At 42.9% G+C, this 20,444-nt stretch overlaps 1 protein-coding gene across 1 annotated transcript; it reads right to left on the reverse strand.

Moving 5' to 3' along the window:
- Positions 1–1,880: 1,880 nt before the first annotated feature.
- On the reverse strand, positions 1,881–8,738 carry spon2b (spondin 2b, extracellular matrix protein). Its single transcript, XM_030109115.1, has 6 exons — positions 8,614–8,738; positions 7,585–7,849; positions 7,265–7,488; positions 5,562–5,753; positions 5,257–5,443; positions 1,881–2,668 (listed from the first exon to the last, which is right to left on the reverse strand). Exons 2-6 carry the CDS (start codon positions 7,817–7,819, stop codon positions 2,490–2,492), a joined length of 1,017 nt encoding a protein of 338 aa, XP_029964975.1. The 5' UTR covers positions 7,820–7,849; positions 8,614–8,738; the 3' UTR covers positions 1,881–2,489.
- Between the last annotated feature and the right edge of the window lie 11,706 nt (positions 8,739–20,444).

Genomic DNA, 20,444 nt, shown 5'->3' on the forward strand with positions numbered 1-20,444 from the left:
TTGTTTCTCTTGTACTCTGTGTTCTCTCTGCATGTATACAAGAAATGTACCTGTCAGTCCTGTCTCCTTGTCTGTCTCTTTGTATGTCACCCCAGTCAGAATAGCAGAAAGCCTCCACCTGTGAGCCTGGTTCTGCAAAGGTTTCTTCCTGTTAAAAGGGAGTTTTTCCCTCCCACAGCTCATGTGGATCTGTTGGGTTTTCTCTGTAAAAGTGTCTAGAAATGACTATGTTGTAATTGGCACTTAATAAATAAAGCTGAATTGAAATGTTAATTGAATGATAATCAATAAATTGCCGCCATCCTGCAGCAACCAGATGAAATCATTTCACTTAATAGCAGTGCTGCATTGCCATGTTTTGCTCAGATGCACAGTAGAATACACTGGATGCTGCTTTCATGCCTTGTTAATGAAACTCCAGTGAAGAAAAGCCTGTTTCTCTCTTCTCTCCCTGATCTCAGTAGTTTTCCCCTCCCTCGTCGCTGCGAGTGGACGGACGTCCTCCACGAAGCAGATGTTCTCTCCTTATTGCTATTCAGTCTGTCCTCAGTCCAGAGCTGGCTCTGTGGAGCTGGAGGCTCCGGAGGGAATTGATCTGCTTTACGGATTTACTCTCATATCGTTTACTTGAAGTTGTGTGGGTCTTTTTATTTTTTGAAGAGGTCATTGTTAGTGTGGCTACTTATCCAATTTCCAATTTGTCCTTAACAGTGTGTAATGATTGACGTCACAGCAACACGGCTGGTTCTTCAACTGTTGGGGATCTGCCACAGTGGCCCCAAACTCCAGTGTATTCAGTTGAGAAAAAAAGGTTTTAATGCTATAGTCTTGTATTTTTACTGCCAACTTAAGGTCTCCTGCTCACCAAGTTTGTGATGAATTGTTTCTTTCATTGTATGTATTAAAGGGGATTTTTCACAGATTTGAAGTCTTTCTCTTTGAATTTATTCAGCATTAATGTGTGGAATTTGTTGACACAATCAGGTTTAGTCAGTGTAATTTAAGGGAAATCAGTAATTAACAGACAGATGATTTGGCTAATACCATTCCGGAGCACAGGAATATATATACAGTGATATATATATATCTATATATATATATCTATGTTATTATTAATTAACACCCTAAGGCCCCATTTACTCAACATTCCAAGTGAAAAAGTATCATATTTGCTTTTTCATTTAAGTAAAGTTTTGCGTTTGCACAGCAAAGTTTCAAAAGTGATATCCGTTTGCAGGAAATTGCAGAAACACCAGTAATTTTCATTTTGGGCCACTAGTGGGTGCTGTTGTTTGTTTTTGTTACGAAGCCACACAGACGTGCACAGAGAAAAATAAGCTATAAACACGAACAATGATGAGTACACAGATATTTCTATGGACAGACAGCGAAGTTTGATGGTTTTTACTTGCAACTGTCTACTATATAACGCTATAAGAAGATAGAATCATGTCATTGTTGTTAATGTCATCTCATTGTGCAGAGAGTCTGTTTACTATGACCGCAGTAGCAATGTTTCAGAAAGGTTCTGTATCTTTGAGCATCGCTGCCATGTAAAACACAATGAAAGTTTTCCATTTTTGTCTAAATTACTACCTCAGTTTTGTCCAATTTAACATAATAGATCAGAGTCCACTTTAGTTTAACAGATAAAGTTGAATCTGCTCAATAAAGTCTTTATGGCTGAAGATACTTCTTGGGAGTGAGTGTAGATTTGATTGAAAAAAGCAGAGAAGACGGCAGTGTCTGTGAGCTTGAGATGGTTTGGACATGTGGAGGATATATTGAGCTGAGGATAACAGGAAGTTGATATTCATGGCTTTACTGAAAGAAGCTGTGAAGATGATCTGCACCTCAAAAACCAAAAAGCTCAAGCTGTATTTACACTTTATTGACCTTTACAGAACACATACATTTATTTATTTGCACATTTTGAGTATTTCTTTTTTTTTTTTTTACAAAACATTATTTTCTGTTTTGAACTTATATCACAATAACCATAACATAAAGGGCTACGTTCAGATTTCATATACTGTACACGACAGGGAAAAATCCTGTTAATAAATACACCCTTTGTTTACTGCTCTCATTTCGCCACTGTTCCTGGTCTTTTGTCTTTATAGAGGTTAAGTCTCACATATTTACAAATCCTCTACAATACGGTAAAAAAAAAAAAAAAAAAAAAAAAGCCAAATTAAATTTGATTTTGGGAATTTTCCTCCCCCCAACAGACAATCTGCCGGAACTGAATGGGTGTCTAGTAGCTTCGCTAAACTACACCTCTCTGGACAGTTTCTTCACGTCGGGGCTCGGTGTGGTTGGGGTTCAGTCTCTGGATGGGAGATTCGACACAGTGGAGTTCATCTCTGCAGCGACTCGTGTGAATATCTGGCGGATCTCTTGCTGTTGCCTGACCGCCTGCGTCCCTTCCTGCCCTTCCGGGCCTTCCTCTCCTTCCTCTCCTTCCTCTCCCTCCCGTCCTGGCCTAGTCATAAGCAGTTGTCCGGGAAGCACTTCCTCTCCTCCTCCAGCAGGGGGCAGGCCGCCCCGTTGTTGGCGGGGTGCATCAGGATGTAGCGGGTCCGGTGCTGCACGCCCGAGTCTCCACACTTGCCCTTGCACAAGCCCCACGGAGACCAGACCGACACCTCGCAGTCCAGGGGGGTATCTGCACACACAGAGGGGGGAGTCATCAGTCTGCGGTTGTTTTGTCTTTATTTACCTCCAACAGGGGGGACAAAAAGTGTTAAAAATCAACAATCTGATCCAGATCAAGTGTATATGTGTATGTGGGGGTCAAAAGGTCATGCTCAGGGGCTTTACAGGGGTGGGCTGCAAACTTTCTCACCCCTGAACCCATAAATCTAACTTTTTACTTTAGTTATTTAATCACATGAGTTACTTTTAATCTGACTTCACCTACAAATTAAAGCGCCGTGAGCTTTAATGTAGAGAAAAGTCTTATTCCAAAGGCTCTCTATCCCTCGGTGACTCTTGTGTTACATCATGCTGCTGGCTGCGGCTCCCTCCGCTTTAACCCCCGTCCAACAACCTCAGCCAACCTCGCACAGCTGATCTGTATCACAGTCGTCTGCCGGAGAGGAGGAAAGCAGGGAGGTGGGAGGCGAGGCGGGAGCGGGCAGGAGGACGAATCCAGCAAGCAGGTGAAGCTCGGCTGATACACTGACATCTTATACAATCAATTCTGCTTCCTAATGAGAAAATACAGGATGATGTGATTGAATACCAGAGTGCCTTGCTGTAATTTGAGGTGTGAGGTGCGAGGCAGGTGAGCTGAATGAAGCTTTTGTTGAATCTCTCCTGAGGAGACGCGGCAGAGATGGACGAGGGAAAGATAAACAGAGCATGGAGCATGGCAGGAAACCCCAGCAGATTCTTGGCTGCCTGCTGTTGTTTGTTGACGCGCCGCCATGGGAACGGGCCCGACGCTGACTCAAGGCCTCGGCGTCACCCGCGGCACTGCAACGTCAGCGCCTCCGCCGGGTCGACGTGTTACCGGCTTTCCCTTCCTCCCAAAACTTCATGAGATGGTTTTGTTGATATGTCACATCGGAGAACATCAGTCACACAGACAAGTGTTTTGATCAATAAGAGTCTAAAACCTCAATGACCACAAGAGCCTGTTTTCATCTGCAGGTTTGTCCTTAACAATAAGGATAAACCAGTGCAGAAAGTTGAATTATTGTTTTGCATTACATGCAAAAACGTTTATGTAGCATTATTGGGTTTTTTTTGCAACTACTATTTACACTAGCAGAATTTAGCTGCTTTACCGTATTTCCCAGACTATAAGTCATACTTTCTTTTTGTCATGTTACATATTCTATGAAGGAACTTTTATATCAAAATGTATATATACATACTATAAGTAACCAATAGATGTCACTGTATGATAACAGAATACTGCTACAGTATCTCAGAAAGACCTAAAAAAAAAAAGCATTTGACTGGCATCAGAAGAAAATGTAATTAAAGAGAAAAAACACACCAAATTTAAACTAAAAACTATACAATAATCAACTCATGTGACTCATCCATGTTTTTCCTGTTAGTGAATCTTTCTTTTTTTTTGTTTGTTTGATTTGACTCATATAACAGGAAATACGGTAGCGGTTTAGAATTTTTGAGCCAATTTCCCTTTCAAGGTCTTTGAGGCTGTTTTGCTGTTTTTAGCTATTTGAACACTTTTTCTAGTGATTTCAGCTGGTTTTCAAAAAGAAAGCTCACTTTATTGAAAGTTTGTATTATTCTAAATTTAACTTTAGTCGGATTGTAGTGGCGGGCTGCCACAGTGCGGTAGCTGCTGGGGGTCAAGGCTCTTTAGTAGGGGGTCACAGAGGTAATCTGTCAACAAATTAAACTGAAACAATCCCATTTCTTAAACCTTTGGAATGCTGTCAATCAGTAATTTTGGTTTTTTTCAGCTATTTCCCATCTCTCTACTTCCCTTTTGGATTAAATCATCTAAGAGGTGTATTTAGAAAATCAACAGGAAGCCCTGTTGAACCGTACTTTAAATTTGTCACCTTGAACTGTGAGACCAGAGCCGTTTTGAAAGAAAGTTCAGAGTGCTGATAAAGAAAACTGCTCCCTTACATATAATGTTGAGAAAGCTTCAATGAGCCACAGCTTTGCTTGCAGTAGCAGTCTCTACATTTCACTTTTTCCAAGACGTCTTTGTATTCTTCCATGCCGTTAAGCTTTCTTTCTTTTAATTATTCCCACTAATCTGTGCAGCAGGGAGTCTTTAACAGCCTGGGAGCTCACATTAAGCAAATCCACCTCACAGACTCTTGTAAAAACTCATTCGTCTGTGCCTCATTTGGGGTCACGGCCCAAACATAATTCCTACATAGTTTTCTTTAAGTGCTCTTTCCCTTTTTTTTTTCCATCTGTCATATTTTTCTGGATGCCAGATGCGCCCCTGGCACTTTCTGATGCCCTGCAGCTCCTGCCGGCGTCTCTGGTTCCTGGTCTGAGCTAATTGAATTTGTGTGTGGTTTTTAATGTTTCCCAAATGCTTTTGCTTGAAAAAAAACACACACACAAGCGCTTCTCTTCACTTTAAGGCTGCAGAGAAAGCCTCTGAAAGTGTGGGGTATCATTTGATCAGTGTCGAGAGGCATTTTGGGGCAGGAAGAAGGAAGTATTGAAACTCTGCACGTTCCCCCCGTGAGGTTTGGAGTGAACGTAGAGGGAGGACGTACGGACCCACGTCAGCGTCTTCAGACTTACTGATGAGCGCTTCCTCGATCTCGTTCCCCGTGGGCAGCTGGTTGGACTGCGTGGGCTCGACGGGCAGGCTGATGATCTGATTGGTCTTCTTTATCTTGGTGAGCGTGACCTTGGCGATGGGCGGCAGGTGCTTCAGGCGGGGGTAGAAGAAGGAGTTGGCAGGGTGGTTGGGGAAGGATGAGGTGATCTGCGGAGGAAAAAGAGACAAATTAGACGATTTCTTCGACGGTTGTCTTGGTTTTTGTTGGGGAATCTGTGGATTTAGGTGGAGTGACTTCTCCAGAGTGCGTTCCGATGCGACGGACCTGTGTGATCTTGTCCTGCGGGATGGTCTCGAAGTTGGGGGAGGAGAAGGTGAAGCCGCTGTCGGTGCCGGCGTCGTAGGGGAAGAGCTCCAGCGACACGCTCTCCTTCCAGCGGTCGCCATCGCACAGGTCGATGCTGTCCACGCCCACGAACCAGTCCGGGCTGGGGACCAGACGCACCACGAAGGACAACTGGAAGAAGCAAAGCGTAGGGGAAGGGAGAGGTGATCAGACTGGGGCCTCCACGTCGGCCGTCTTCATCCCAACATAACCCACAAACACTAAACACTTTATTGTTTCAGGACGCTCTGTGCAGCAGACATAAACGTCTTCTGTCCAGCTGGACTGTCTTGTTCCCGCTGTCCTCTGTCCAAGCCTAACAGTCTGCTCCGATGTGTCTTCGCTTTTATTGCCCCTCGAGAGACTCATCGGGAGGAAACTCTGCAGAGTTTTACATAATTTTGAAGACATATAAATTAAGTTTGTTCCATTTGGGAAGCGGTCGTTAACAGTGTGTGTAAAAAGGAAAGGAAAAAGACGCAGTCTAGAGATTTTATAGGAGCTTTTAGTAATTTGCTGCATCAGCTTTGTTAAAAGAGCACAATGCAGTATTTTTACAACGTAACTCCTCTTAATGTGAGGCTCAACTTAGTGTGTTTATTGGACTAATGACAAAATGTTGACATTATTAGTGCTTTTATAGCCACGGGCTTGTTTTTATTCCAGTACGTTGCCAGTTACTGCACTTACAGTTGTGTTAATGTGAGGTAATCAGAACGGACAGAAGTAACTGCAGTGTTAATTTTGTTGAACTCAAGTGTTTGAAACATTCATTAAGAAGTAAAACTAACATAAGTGTCTGCAACGTCCAGATTATGAATCACACTTTTTTCTCATGTTTGGCTGTCGGTGTCATGTAACGTATATATAAAAATGAATATGTATTTACCATCTGGGAACACTAGATATCACTGGGACAACAGAGTGCTGCTGCAGGGCCAATAATTCAAAAAATAAGATCCCTTGTAACCTCACTTCACTGAAAAGGCAAGCAAAATGTTGCCAAAACGTGACAGAATTCAAGCAAAAAATGGGTAAATATCATTCAGAAATAGGGAACATAATATATAACTATCATTTTAACCTTTTCACATGTTTCCATTACACTTCCAAAAAAATACGACTTAAAAAATATGTTTTAACAGAATAGGTAATACTTTTTCTTTACATTTGTTTTTATTTTGTCGTTATTGTAAAGAGTCTGTGACCCCATTGAAGCCTGCTGGCTCCTCCCAGTGGGGGACTGCACCACACTTTGAGAACCACAGCCCTGAACAGCCATTATTCTGGCGCACTGCTCTGATATATTTTCCTCAGTTAAATCTGGATCCCTGTCAGGTAGATTGATTGATTCATACAGATTGTTTTGTGTTCATACGGCTTATAAAAATGTAAATTTCCCTTTTAAATCAGTATTTTCCTCCTGTCAGATGCAATAGATGTAAACCGAAAGCTCCTCTACATGTGAACAAGAGAGCTTGTATCAATATTGAGTGAGAAATTCTTGAAATTTCCTCCTCAGATTGCAGCCAGCATCACACCAACTTGCAATATGTACTGACCTGTCAGAGACTGACCTCTCATGCACGGGGGGGGGGGGGGGGGGGGGGGGGGGGGGGGGGGGGGGGGGCGCTCGGACTTACATATGAGTGCCTGGCGAAGACTTCGAACTCAGTGTGCATCTGCCCCGTTCCTCCCATCACGGCGGGGAGCGGAGAGGATCCATAAACACTCTGGATGCGTTCGCCGGCCGTCTCCACTTCCTTCATGAGCGTCCAGGCCTCGCCCTTCTCGGCGAACTCCCTCACTCCGTTGCTGGCGAACTCATTACGCTGCCACATGTGGAAGTCGGAGCTGTGCGTCACTCCTGAGAGCAGAGAGGGGAAGGGAAGGATCGGACCGGCTCGCTGCGGCAGGCTGACGTCTCGACTGATCTCTGGAAGGAGGTTCTGGACACACTCACCGATGAGGTTGGACCACTGCGCAGGTGGACGGTAGACAGGGTACTGCTTGGGGAAGGCGGCCTGGGTCCACCGGCCAGAGAACGTCAGGCTGTACTGGGCCGGCTCGGAGGCCGTGCACATGGGCACGTCGGTGGGGACAGGCATGGAGTGGACGCCCTGGCATACTGCCAGCACGGTGACGACGAGGTGGTAGAGAGCCTTGGAGAAGGAGGAGGAGGAGGAGGAGGTCTTCATGATCAAGGCAGATGGGGTCGGTTGGAGCACCTGAAACAAGTTAATGACAGCAGATCAGTAACATTTCTATCACACTGGGTGATGCAGCTGCAGGTGTGTATTCTCCACACACTTAGAACTTCACCCAGCTGTCAAGACATCCTCACTCTTTCTGTGCACTTAAAAAACCCGACACCCTCTTCTGGATAGTGACTTTTGTCTCATTGGTGACATTTCTCCATGCAGTCATCCTCTTTTTCTCAGATTCTGGAAAAACAAGGAGCATTCAAATCCTCTGCAAAATGAATGTTAACAAGTCTGTGAGTCAGAGGGACATTTTGCACCGATACTTTCCACACTGTGTTTTCCACTGTGGACTCACAGACTGACACTGATTAAGACAGATGCCGGTATGGTGAAACATACCTCATCGTATCATCCTCTGACTCTTGAGGAGCAGCTTGACTCTGTTTCTACCTCCTTAGATGATTCATTAGGATCAGCTGTACAGCTTAAATGCTCGTCTGGTAAAAGTCTGATGCAGCTCCCTTGTTTGTAAAGACAGCATGCAAGTAGTCCACAGTTTCAGTATATTGCCTCACCTTAAGACCACCTAACAGATGTGACTGAGCTTATAAACATCGATGCATTACTAGAAGGTGGAGTAAATGAATCTCAAACTGTGCACTGTATAAACGCTGCAACATTTTACAAAAATCTCTACATGCAAGCTGTGCAGCATTCTGGACTGCATCCATCATTCCTGCAGACTGATGAATGCAGGACCTCCGTGCACGAGGAGAGAGGCTACTCACTGGTTTCTGTTTGCTGAGGGTTCCAGATGGGTGGAGGGCTGCGGCGGATGAGTGGAGAGGAGGTGGGCCGGAGGTGAGGAGAAGGGGAGAGGAGAGCGGTGGTCGTGGCTGTCGGGACGAGTGACTGCAAGGCTCCAAGGCGCTTCTCGCCCTTTTTATGTCCTCCAGTGGGTACTCCCCCCCATTTTCTCCCCCTCCTTTTTCACTCTACCCCCCACCCACTTCTCCTTCCACCCTGTGTTGCTCCACTCCCTTCTTCATCTTGCATCATTCTATCTCTCAGCCTCTGTGTGTTTGGAGATGACTTTCCTGCCCCCTTTCTGCCCTTTGCCTTTGGCTCTGCTACCCTCTCCTCTTCCTCTTCCTCCTCCTCGTCCTCCTCCTCCTCTCTGCCCCACTCTAAGCATCCCTAATGTATCCAGCAGCTCTGGATGTGGAGCCAGGGGTCCTCTGTAGGTACTGGATCATCTCACAGCGTGACAGTGAAGGTCTCTGTGTCTCCAGTCCGACAAGCTGAGGCATAGTCCAACAAGGAATTATATCAGAGATCAGCAGAAAGCTTTCATCGGAATAGGAATTAATTTTGACAACACCCAATTCTAAATTTTCAATTCTGAATACGTGTGTGGGCTTTTGTCCGTGAAAATGCTCACAGTTTTACAGATTCGGTCGCTTGGCTACAATTCAACATGTGTCTGAAAAAAGCTGCAAGGTTCTTTCTAACAGGAGTAACTGAGGGTTCGGCTCGCTAATTGTCTCTCCACACTGAAGTGAAAAGTAATTCCACTTATCTACGACCCCCAGAAAAGCACAGGGAGGCTTCTGCAGTCATTCCTATAAACTCTGTATTCAGTTGCTTCTCCACTTTTAGTCAGATTCACATTTTCAGTTTTTAATTCCCTTCTGAAAACATGCTGATATTCTTTGGGGATTGATGTATTGTGTTTTCACTGACTCATTTCTGCCAAAACTGGGATTCAAACTCAAGTCCCCAGCAGCCCTGGTCAAAACTTAACAATCAGGATCATGTCTGTACATTTCTTTCCACATTAATGCAAACTAAGTTTATGATGTAAATTATAGTTTGCATGGATGTGTTTGAAGTGGTTTTAAAGTCATCTAAACATATTTACAAGCTAGTGAAGACTTGTTGTCTTTGCTGTGGCCAAAAGACACAGCTAAATTTGAATATCCTTTAGACTGGAAATGTGGTCTTGATATGTAGCCTGCAGCTGTCACTCAGAGCACATCTCACAGTGTTTGTCTTCATTACACTTAAAGGGATACTTCAACATTTTGGCAAATTGGCCCATTTAGCGCAATTCCTTAGTCATTTCGAACAGCATACTTACCTTTTTTGTGAGGGCGAGCTGTTGTTTATCCAGAGGTGAGTCGGGGAAGGTTTTCGGGACGAACACAATGGAAGTGGATGGTATTTTTGCTTCCCCTCGTCAAACTCATCAAATACACAATCCAACAACCCCAAAACACTTTGGTGGACACATTATAATCAGCACATTCACTACGCTGTAAAATATTAATGCAAAATTACCAGACTGAGTTGTTTATACGAAGATTGCTAAGCCGGAACTACTTACTAAACATGGCGTCTGGGCGTGGTGATTTCAAAAGAAAAAGTAGTTCCCAGTATTTGTTTCAGTGTCGCAACGCTACAATATTATTTGTTGGTGTTCCACAGCATAGTGAATGTGCGGATTATAACGTGTCCACCAAAGTGTTTGGGGGTTGTTGGATTGTGTATTCGATGAGTTTGACAAATTTGACAAGTTTGACAATTTGCCAAAATGTTGAAGTATCCCTTTAAAGCTCGTGTCCGGAGTTTCCGTTTGTTTCCAATGTATGTATCATTTTTTAACAGAGCTTAAATGTGTTAGTCTGGTTTGATACTATAATATGATATTAGCATAAAGCAATATAAAAATATTATATATATATGATATTATTTATGAGCCCCGCCCTGCCCCGCCTTAGTCTCATAGACCCCCATGTTATCTGAAAAAGCTGGTCAGCTTCAGCCAATAGATTTCAAGCTTCCGCCTTGTAGTGCTGTCAATCATCGTGTGCACACAGCCAGAGAGCACGGCCACTCGCCCAGGCAGAGGTGAGTTAGCTACGCAGCAGCCGCCCCGCTTACCTCGGATATATCCATTGTCTGCTGAACATCCACCGTAAACAGCTAAACATGTAGGATGCTGTAGGACTCGGAGGCACTCGTTTTCACCCGACAGATAATGCGCGTGCACAATTAAAGAGGCGTGGCTTGGACCTCATGAAATCAGAGGGAGGGTGGAACCTGAGACGTTGGATTAAAAAAACCTCTCTCTTTCAAAACTCCGGACACGAGCTTTAAAATAAATTCAGAGGTAAAAAAAAAAAAAGTGTGTTGTAATAAAATGGTGATTCATTTTAGTATTTCTGTCATTAACTCTAAACAACAAAACAAAACGGCTTCCCCTGAACCCCAGAGTTTTATCCTGATGTTTCTCTCTGGTGCCCCCTAGAGGGATTGTTTCACACATTCGATAATGGGGTCAGAAAAAGTGCAGAAAATGAATGGAAGACCCAACAAAATCATGCAAATGCAATCTGTGTGTGTGTGTGTGTGTGTGTGTGTGTGTGTGTGTGTGTGTGTGTGTGTGTGTGTCTGATTAAATCTAGAGGGGGCAGCCCCACTCTCACGTGCAAATATACAAATTTGTCAGCTTGCTGAATCAGCCCACATCTAATCATCTCCATCTGGTCACGTTTCTCTGAGAAAACAAAGAAAAACTCCCACACACACACACACACACAAGGATAGAAATACAAGAACACACACACACACACACACACACACACACACACACACACACACGCCTTTAGTTACCCTGAGTCAACCTCTGTTAATTTCCATTATTCCTTGTTTGGACGGTGGAGTCGAGCCTGTTTTGAAGGAGGAAAGTTAACTCATCACCACCCTCCAAATGAGGGCAGCCATTCAGTATTGCTGGAGTTTTCCATCCAAACTCCTAGCACACACTCTGCCTGCTTCAGTCAAAAGTTTGTTACTTGTGGAGAACAGAGAGTCTCGTTCAGAAGAACAGTAAAACTGTCCATGGCTTTAAGTTGTTTTCACGTATGTGCCCCTCCTGTAGGCGTATAGTTTTGCTGGCCCATTTTTGCTTTATGTTTCCAGCACGTGACCAGGAAACTGACAGACTGCCCTTGATTTACACCTGCGTGGCTTGAATAAACCCTAAATACCTAGAAAGGCACAAGATGTGAAGAATATAGGTCAGAACACACCATAATGGCCTGCAGCCAAGGACAGCACTGTGTCACGTGTGTGTATGTTGCTACAGAGAGGATGTGGGTGGACACTGCAGTACGGAGATGTGAGGACTGTCCACATTCTATACAGTGCAGATGTATAGCTGATATTCTTTTTGCACTTGATCATTTCTCCAGTGTGTTTAGATTCACTGAGTAGGAAATATTGCAAATATTTTCCCTAAATCAGCATCACAAACTGCATTTTGTAATTGTTATTAAATGTAAACTTGGAGTTCTTATTGATAATTGAGGGGTTTTAAAAGTTTAGATGAATAAAATCTCTGTTTCACATCAAGTTGTAAGTTTTGGTTTCACAGTTTCAGCATTCTCAAGCCACTTCAATTCACAGTCACCCATTCAACACAGAAAATTGGTAATTTTGCTTCTTTGGGAGCAATTTGGGAGTTCACTGTCTTGCTCAAGGACATTTTGACAAGGAAAGATGGGACATCAAACCTGCAACCTTGAAAATGAAGGATAAAATATGCTACCAACAGCTAAACAGCTGTTGGGATCCATCAGGAATGGACATCTTAACTATTTGTCTGCTTGTTAAGTGTTCTTAAATTGAAGTCTGGTAAATCTTTATCAATATTCCGCAACCATATATTCTCTCTATTACACTTACAATCATTGCAGTTCATAGAATGTGCATTTTAATGAAACAATAAATAACTTTCCCCTTCACAAGAACCGAAAGGAACAAAAAAAAAAATTATGCTGGGAAAAACTTCCATCCCAACGGGAGAAGAATCATTGTTTTATCATGAAAACACTGTCATGAACTGTAGTTTGGAGCTTGAAACAGATGCCAACTCCTCAGCTAACAGTGAAAGTCCTATAATGACTCATGACACCATCTGGTGGTGTTAAATGGTACTGCCAGGATGAGCTGCCACACTCAAAAGATTTACATCCATCACAATAAAAACTATAAAGTGTCTTTCTTTCTCTTTCAGCTCCAGGTTTAACTGGGTTAAACACTTTTCAGTGAGAGCACACTAACAGCTGCAGGTGGATTCATAAATTGATAACACAGGCATCCCATGTGTTCCTGAAAGAGATCAGACTGTCCTCCCACAGCATCGGGAATGGAGACAGTATCAACAAACAAGCATCTCAATCTGCAATCAGGAAGCAGGTTGTGTGAGTTCAATAGATGAAGTTTGTCATGTGCAACGTGTAAGTAACATCTTTAACAAAGCAGATCTACAAACACATCATTTATTGGATGTTCTCCAGTCATGGTGAGGGTGACCTTTTAGATCCTTGCCCTCTAAGGCTATTCAACCAAATCAATTTCATGTTCATAATATAGTTTCAGGAAATACACTGAAATACATATTAAAATTGTAGCTGACGCTGGTGGGATCCAAAAGCAATGAGTTGCATAACTTTTCTTGTGCAACACAGATGCCTATATTCCAAAACTTATATTCTCCAGAACATAGGTTGCACAGGAATAGAAATTGAATCTCTCAAAATGGACGTATATATGTGTAAGTATCACTGGTGCATAACATCCATTTACTTTTCCATGTCCAGATGAAACGCAGCATCAATAATCCTGGTCCAGTAGTTTTTAGCCAATGATCAGCCTTCGTTCTTCATCATGGCTTCTTCACTTTTATGTATTTCTTCTCACATTTCTCACACACTGAACTGTTTCAGCTGCTCTCTTTCTCTCCATTATATATATTATATCTACCTTTTGGTTTAAACATTTCATTAAAAAAAATTTTTTTTGCACAGTCAGTATGGTAATATTGTTTTTTGTTTTTTTTCAGCATTGTATTGTCATACAGGGACATCTAGTGGTCCCACGTGGTATTGACCGGCACATTTTAACATGAGTCACTTCTTTGTCTAAATGGTGAAAGTGATGAAATTAAAAGACTAACTAATATGAAATACAATGAACTCATATCAATTCATCTCTATCACAAAAGTGAGGGCTAAAAACACGTTTCGATAAAATATTTAAAATCTGTACCTTCCTTCCAACAATGTGTTTTTTTCACTTTTGAGTTGAAAAAAAAATGCTCAGAAAAGGCCTTAATCCCCTTAATCCCCCAGATTGTACTTGCTATTGAGCTAATCATGGAGCTCTCTGGCGCCCCCCCCCCAGGATGCCATAAAGCCCACTCCTCTTATTATTTCTACTGCTGTCTGGTATTATGGAGACAATCTTAAAAGATTCACGTGTTTTGGTGGAACAGACTAAATTACGTAAAACGTGATTCTGGTAACTTTTCAATGCACAATACAATAAAAAAAACAAATTCGAGTTCAATATGTGTTTCCTAGAGTTTCCCTCCCTCTCAAAAGTGAAATCAGTGAACGCAGAACCTGCAGAACCCTGGCTGCACCCGGCGGCCTCTTCAACGCCTCGTATCAGCGAGGTTATGAAACAGATTCAGCCTTTTTATGAGACACAAACCTTTCATTGCTTGGAGATATCATCCAAAACAGGCCGAAAATCTGGAATCAGCTGTTCTGCCACGTAACATCATTAAACTTTCTAACAGAAAGTAGGAAGCAGGGCTGAACATGCTGATTTTCAGAGTCCAGGGTGAGCGTCGGGGCCCCCGAAGGCCACAGAGGGGCCACCATATGTCAACCTAATGGTGCGGACCGCCTGTAAACAAAACCACAGAGCGTGTTGTTGTTGGGTTAATAGCCAGGGTCGCTATGGCGACAGGATGTGAGGTCATTGTTTAGACCGTCTGGCTCCAGTTAAAGGAGGTTCACCGGTGATCTTTGATTATTGACGAACTGATGCTCGATTGTGTATCAGGAATAAGACGCACACACGCACACACAGTCTCTGACGTCCAGAAACACCTGGTCCCACCATCCGAACCTTTTCACACACTCACCTCCACCCTGCACATCCCTGGGGCCTTGTTACAGCAATAATCACCCCTGATTTCCGGGAATAATTTCCTCCACTGTGTGGGAGGGACCTGTGTGCATGTGCATTCATTTGCACACTTCCTGACAAATTGGCGCGCGTGCATGTGAGTGTTGTGTGTGTGTGTGTGTGTGTGTGTGCGTGTATCTGATGGATGCTGCAGGTTATAGCAGAAACAAGAGACAGCAAGCCAGTGGTGATATTAAATATCGATGCAGTGCTCGACTTCTTCTGGTTTTGGCCCAAGCTTTGACTGTGTTTATGCTCGTGTCACGTTCCCCTGTTTGCTTTCGTGCGCTGTTCACAGTGAATGATTAGTATTGTTTCACTCAGTCCATGATACATTTTTTGATCGCATGCAAGGCGGTTTGAAACTAATTGAACGAGCTGTGTGAACTGCTCTAGTTTGCCTCAACAGCAACAGGCGTGCCGGTATTGAAACTGACTTGTCTGAATGCTTGTGCCATCAATCATCCGATCCCACCACAGTCAGACAAGCCAATATTAAATGTCGAGACTAAAGCAATTTATATCAGAGAAATATGGATGAAAAACTCTGCTCCGGGGTATTCGGTGACTGCAGAGTATTAAAACACAACACGTATAAAATCACCATTAGGAAAATGCAGCTGCTGAGTCGGCTGCTCTTGGTCCTTCAAAATGATTCGCAGAGCGTTTGACACCTTGGTTGTGTTTTCTATGTTGAAGAAAAAAGCTTTGCAAAGTAGATTAGCTCAGTCTGCGGTAAGTTCACATGACAGAGAGCGGTTAGGTTGAGGTGAGAGGAGCTGGAGCTGCTCAGACTGTGGATCATCTGTTTTTATTGGGCTTTTATTATCATTAGGTTCTTCCAAAAACGTCTTGGAGAGATTAATCTGACTCAGGATTTAAGGGTCTGTAAAATCAGTCGATGTGATTTCTGAGTGTGTGCCACTCACATGTCGGTATTGTCAAGGTTGTCAGATCAAAGACAACTGTCAACTCCGAACAAAGGATGCCAACGACTCCAGGCTGGAATGGACTACAGGACCATTAGCTTGGTGAGAAACAGACCACCACCGGAAGACCTATAAAATACCATAAATCGCCCTCACTCTGAAGCTCCAGGTGTCCCCGACTAAGAATTTCCATAGTCGAATCTGATTCGTCCGATCCTGCCAATAGTCGACTGATAGTCCAATCTATCATCTTGTTTGGCGGAGCGGTGGGGGATCGGTGGGGGGTGGGGGGGGGGGGGGGGGGGGGGGGCTGCGGAGCGTGCCTACACGGGGTGTCGGTGCTCACACGGAGCGTGGGGGCGCCTATGCCTACAGCCAGCCCTGATTGCACTAATAATAATTAAAAAAAAAAAATTAAAAAAAAAAAAAACAGCGCTGGCAGGTAAAACAACACTTATTTTTTTCCTACACACTGAAACACAGACTGGAACAAAGTGTCGGTAACGCTAAACATCAAACAAATGAAGTATAGTTCAAATGACCATAACCAAACCCACTTCTAACAAACGGGCTAAAGCATGTTATTTATTTGTATCTATAATCTCTGCAGATAAGCTCACATTTTTTGGCTAAACAATTTCTCACATTATCTGCTCAAAGTAAATGAAATAGGCTTAATTGCACTGTGTCAGGTCCGTTTCGCAGCGCAACATCCACGCAAAAACAAACATTAAAATAAATAGAATTTGCCTTTTCGATAAATAAAAATAATATAATAATAACGTAAAATATTACAATTAAACGAAATAAATGTCTGCATTAAAAATGAGAACTGAGTAACAGAACCGTCTTTTATTAGCCCAATTATCTGGCTACTTACCCGTTTAAGGTGGAAAGCCATGTTGTTGTGAAGTGATATGAAATGACACAACTTGCATTTGACTTTTTTTGGATCATCTTTGACTTGGTCTGAAGTTCTGTTTTTTTTTTCCCAACATTGTGAGCCTTTTAAAGTTAAGCCAAATCACCACCGAGATGCTGCTCTGTGACGGAGCTCTGCGCAAAATCGGATTGTGCCACTCACCATGGTGGTTCATTCACAAACACTAAATAGATAGAATATTGAATAAAACTACAAGTTAAGTAAATTTTTCCACAGTGTATTTGATAGGCTAACATGTATATCAAATAGGCTTTATATCATGTTTATTTGGAAAAAAATAAGCAATTCTATGTAAAATCAGTCATTCAGCACCCCCATACAGCTGTAATGGAATGGTCCTCCTTTAATAACCACATTTTTTCGATGCTTCGACTGCGTGATTGGCAGTCGAATCAGGCCCCTTCCAACGAATCATCTAATCGTCGACTATCTGAGGACACCCCTAAACAAAACACAATGACGTTTTCCAACAAGCTCTGGAATGATTCAGATAAAGCTTTGGAGAATGTAATTTGGTCAGATGAGACCCAAATTCAGCTCTTTGGGATCAACTGTATTTGCTGTTTGAAGGAATAACTGAATGTTGTGTCAACAACAAGAATCCCTAACTGTAAAGCAGGGAGGGGGAAGCATCATACAGTGGAGCTCGTGTGGCCATGTGTTGTGAATTCTTGGATGAGAACCTCCTTACCTCATGATTGCTAACGGATGGATTTTCCAGCATGACAATCACCCAAAACAAAACAGTGTCTCAAGAGAAAGAGCATGAATGTCGAGGAGCGGTCAAGCCAGTCTCTAGACCATAATCCCATAGAAAATCTATGGAGGGAGATGGAACTTTAAGTTGCATCTCCCTCCGAATCTTAAGATCTGGAGAGAATCTGTAAAGAGAAGTGGACCAAAATCCCTCCTGATATGTGCACAAAACAGGTGACCAATGACAAAACATCTGACCTCTGTGGATGCCGACAAGGTTTTCGCCACCAAATACTAAGTCATGATTTCTATATATGTTGTTGCTTTAGTTTTCATGTCCCTTTGTTTGTTGATGATTTGCTCTGAGCTCTGCACTCTGGGCAGGATGGAGGGGCCATGCTGCCTTTTCCCCTGTTTTAATGAAGCATCCAGCTTTTGTTGCAGGTTAATGACTTAGTATCCCCCCTACCTTACTCTTTCAGGTCCTCTGAATAAATATGTTTCAACATCTGACACCCCGCTGCCTCTCCGTCTCTCCATCATCCAGTCTAGATGTCTCCCTATACCTTTTTCACAGCCTCTCAATCTCTTTTGCCCATTTTCTTCTGAGCTGTCTCTCTGTGACCCACTAAAGTGAGATCCAATCATGTTTTTCCCATCATGCTCTCCTCCCACCCTGCGGTGAGGCGGTGAACCCCCGGCCGGAGGTATAAAGGACATGATTTACAGGGCCCCTTTGCTACAAAAAAGAAGGGGGGGGGGGACGGACATTAAATGAAAGATCCATTTTCCAGCACAGTAGCTGTGCGCTTCAGTCGGAGTCGTACTCTCTAAACCTTTACCTTGAAATGTGGCCGTCCGGCCGCAACACGGTGTGGTCCAATTCTGTCAGACTGCAAAAAGTGCTAAAACGTATTTCCTCTGAAGGGGAAAGAAAACAGTGATAAAGCTGATTTGGGTTTCCTCCATATGTGTTCTGCCTGTATGGTGTGAGAAGGAGGTCCAAATGAGGGAGGAAGCACCAGCGAGACTTCAGCATTAAGGCCCAAGGCTGCGGTATTGACACATTGTAATGTCCTGTTTTAAAAGAAACCATGGGATGTCGAGTCCCGGTTAATAGAAGTCTGGCTTTTTCATCTCGTCGGCCAGGTTTCTGTACAGCTTGGAGCTGAAACGTGCAGAGCGCTGCACGTTGCTGCTGTGAGTGAGTCACTGAATGTATGGACTGAACTGTAAAGATGAGGACATTGGTCTGGAAGTACGTCTGCAAGTGTGCTGACCTGGAAACTCTGTGCATTTATATCGACTCCTTTTTTTTTAATCAATCTGATTGACTTATTTCTGACAGAGAGATTGTTGGATTTATATGAATATTGACTAAATTTATGAGATTGATGTGCAGAGTTATTCTTTTAAAAAGCATCAGACAGATAAAAATTGTTTATTCCATCATCAATGACCAAAAACTGTTGTTCCAAAGAGCCACTTAGACAAGAAGTGAGAACACAAAATGATTAACTGAGAAGTCGGAGTCGTACTCTTTAAAGGTGAGAGTGTATTTAGGATTTCATGCAGTAACATCAATCCCATGAATCCCTTCAAGATAACTTATCGTGATTGTGATTTAATTTGGTGACCACATTCTCCATAATTTGTCCTGTAGATGCAAGATCTTCCTTTTGTTTTTGTCGCACAAACCCAAAAATACTCAAAGAAAGCTGAAAATCCTGATTTACCACAGTTGCTTGTGTTTTCAGATTCAAAACACCAATTAGACTTGACAAAGTTCTGCCACCACATATTGTCTTCACTGCCCCTTTTCTCCTCTCTCTCTCTCAAAAAGGAAAAGACCCTCTATTGCACTGTTATCTGACAAGTTTTCATTGGAATCATCATGAACTTCTGCAGCAGTTTCATCTCAAGAATCTCATCTGACACATCGACCACCGACATGCATCAATGAGGTTTGGCTGGTTTGACCCTCTGGCTCGCCACTTCACTGCTTTAGAAGCACTTTAGATGGATACTGAGTCCTCCAATCATCACATTCTTTTCTCCCTCATAAACTCACCCCACTCATTAGATTAGGCCATTTGTGAGCTGCTAACAAAAAAAACTATGACAACCAAAGATTCTTAAAATGTCCAACAAAGTAGCAAAGAGACGGTCATCAGCCGCTTGAGCGTCAGCCCTCTTTTGGTCGGTATGAGTGAGTTGTTTACAACTGAGATCAGATGTGCACCTTAATTTAAAATGATTCAGTCGATGGATCAATCCCATGATGCTTTGTGCTGGTGCACTTGCCATTTGTGACATGCACACATGATCAAACATCCAACTATTGGAGATGAACTTGTAAGCCTTAAGGGTTTATACTATTAAAGAAAAATATTTGTGATAAATGAGTTTATTTATCAAGCTGGGTTTGTTTCTTTTAAAGCTGCAGCACTATTCCCCTTGTTCAGGAGGACATGTGGACAGAGAACTCACTTTGCATCATGTCGCCTCCTCCGGTCATAATTTGCCGCCTTCATTTTCCTCAAAACTCAGCAAGAAGCTTCTCTTGGCAACATTATGTAACGGACGGAGCTCCGTCGGTGGGAAACAGTCCAATGTGTTGTTTACCTGGACTCAGATGGGGTCATAAACAGGGTTGCACAACCTCCTCCGATCCCATCGAGAGCTAAACAGGTCACAGTGTTTACATGCTGCAGTCTGAATGGGACTGGAGTTTAATTGGATTGGTCGAAATGCTACGAGAGCAAAAATAAAGTTTGAAAAACATCACGACCTCTACACAACACAACATTTCTGTTTTTGGCTGCTTCAGTAAATATGAGACGAATAACAACATTTCTAAAAAGTGAGAACAACTGGATACACCTTCTGGAACCCTGCCACAGTTTGGATGTCTTGGACAGAAAAACATTGCACAACGCATGATTCAGTCTCAAGTGTTTTAATTTACTGAAGCAAAACTTCACTGACAGTTTGGATCTTTTATGAC

Source organism: Salarias fasciatus, chromosome 2 (assembly GCF_902148845.1).
Source record: "Salarias fasciatus chromosome 2, fSalaFa1.1, whole genome shotgun sequence".
Lineage (NCBI taxonomy): Eukaryota > Metazoa > Chordata > Actinopteri > Blenniiformes > Blenniidae > Salarias > Salarias fasciatus.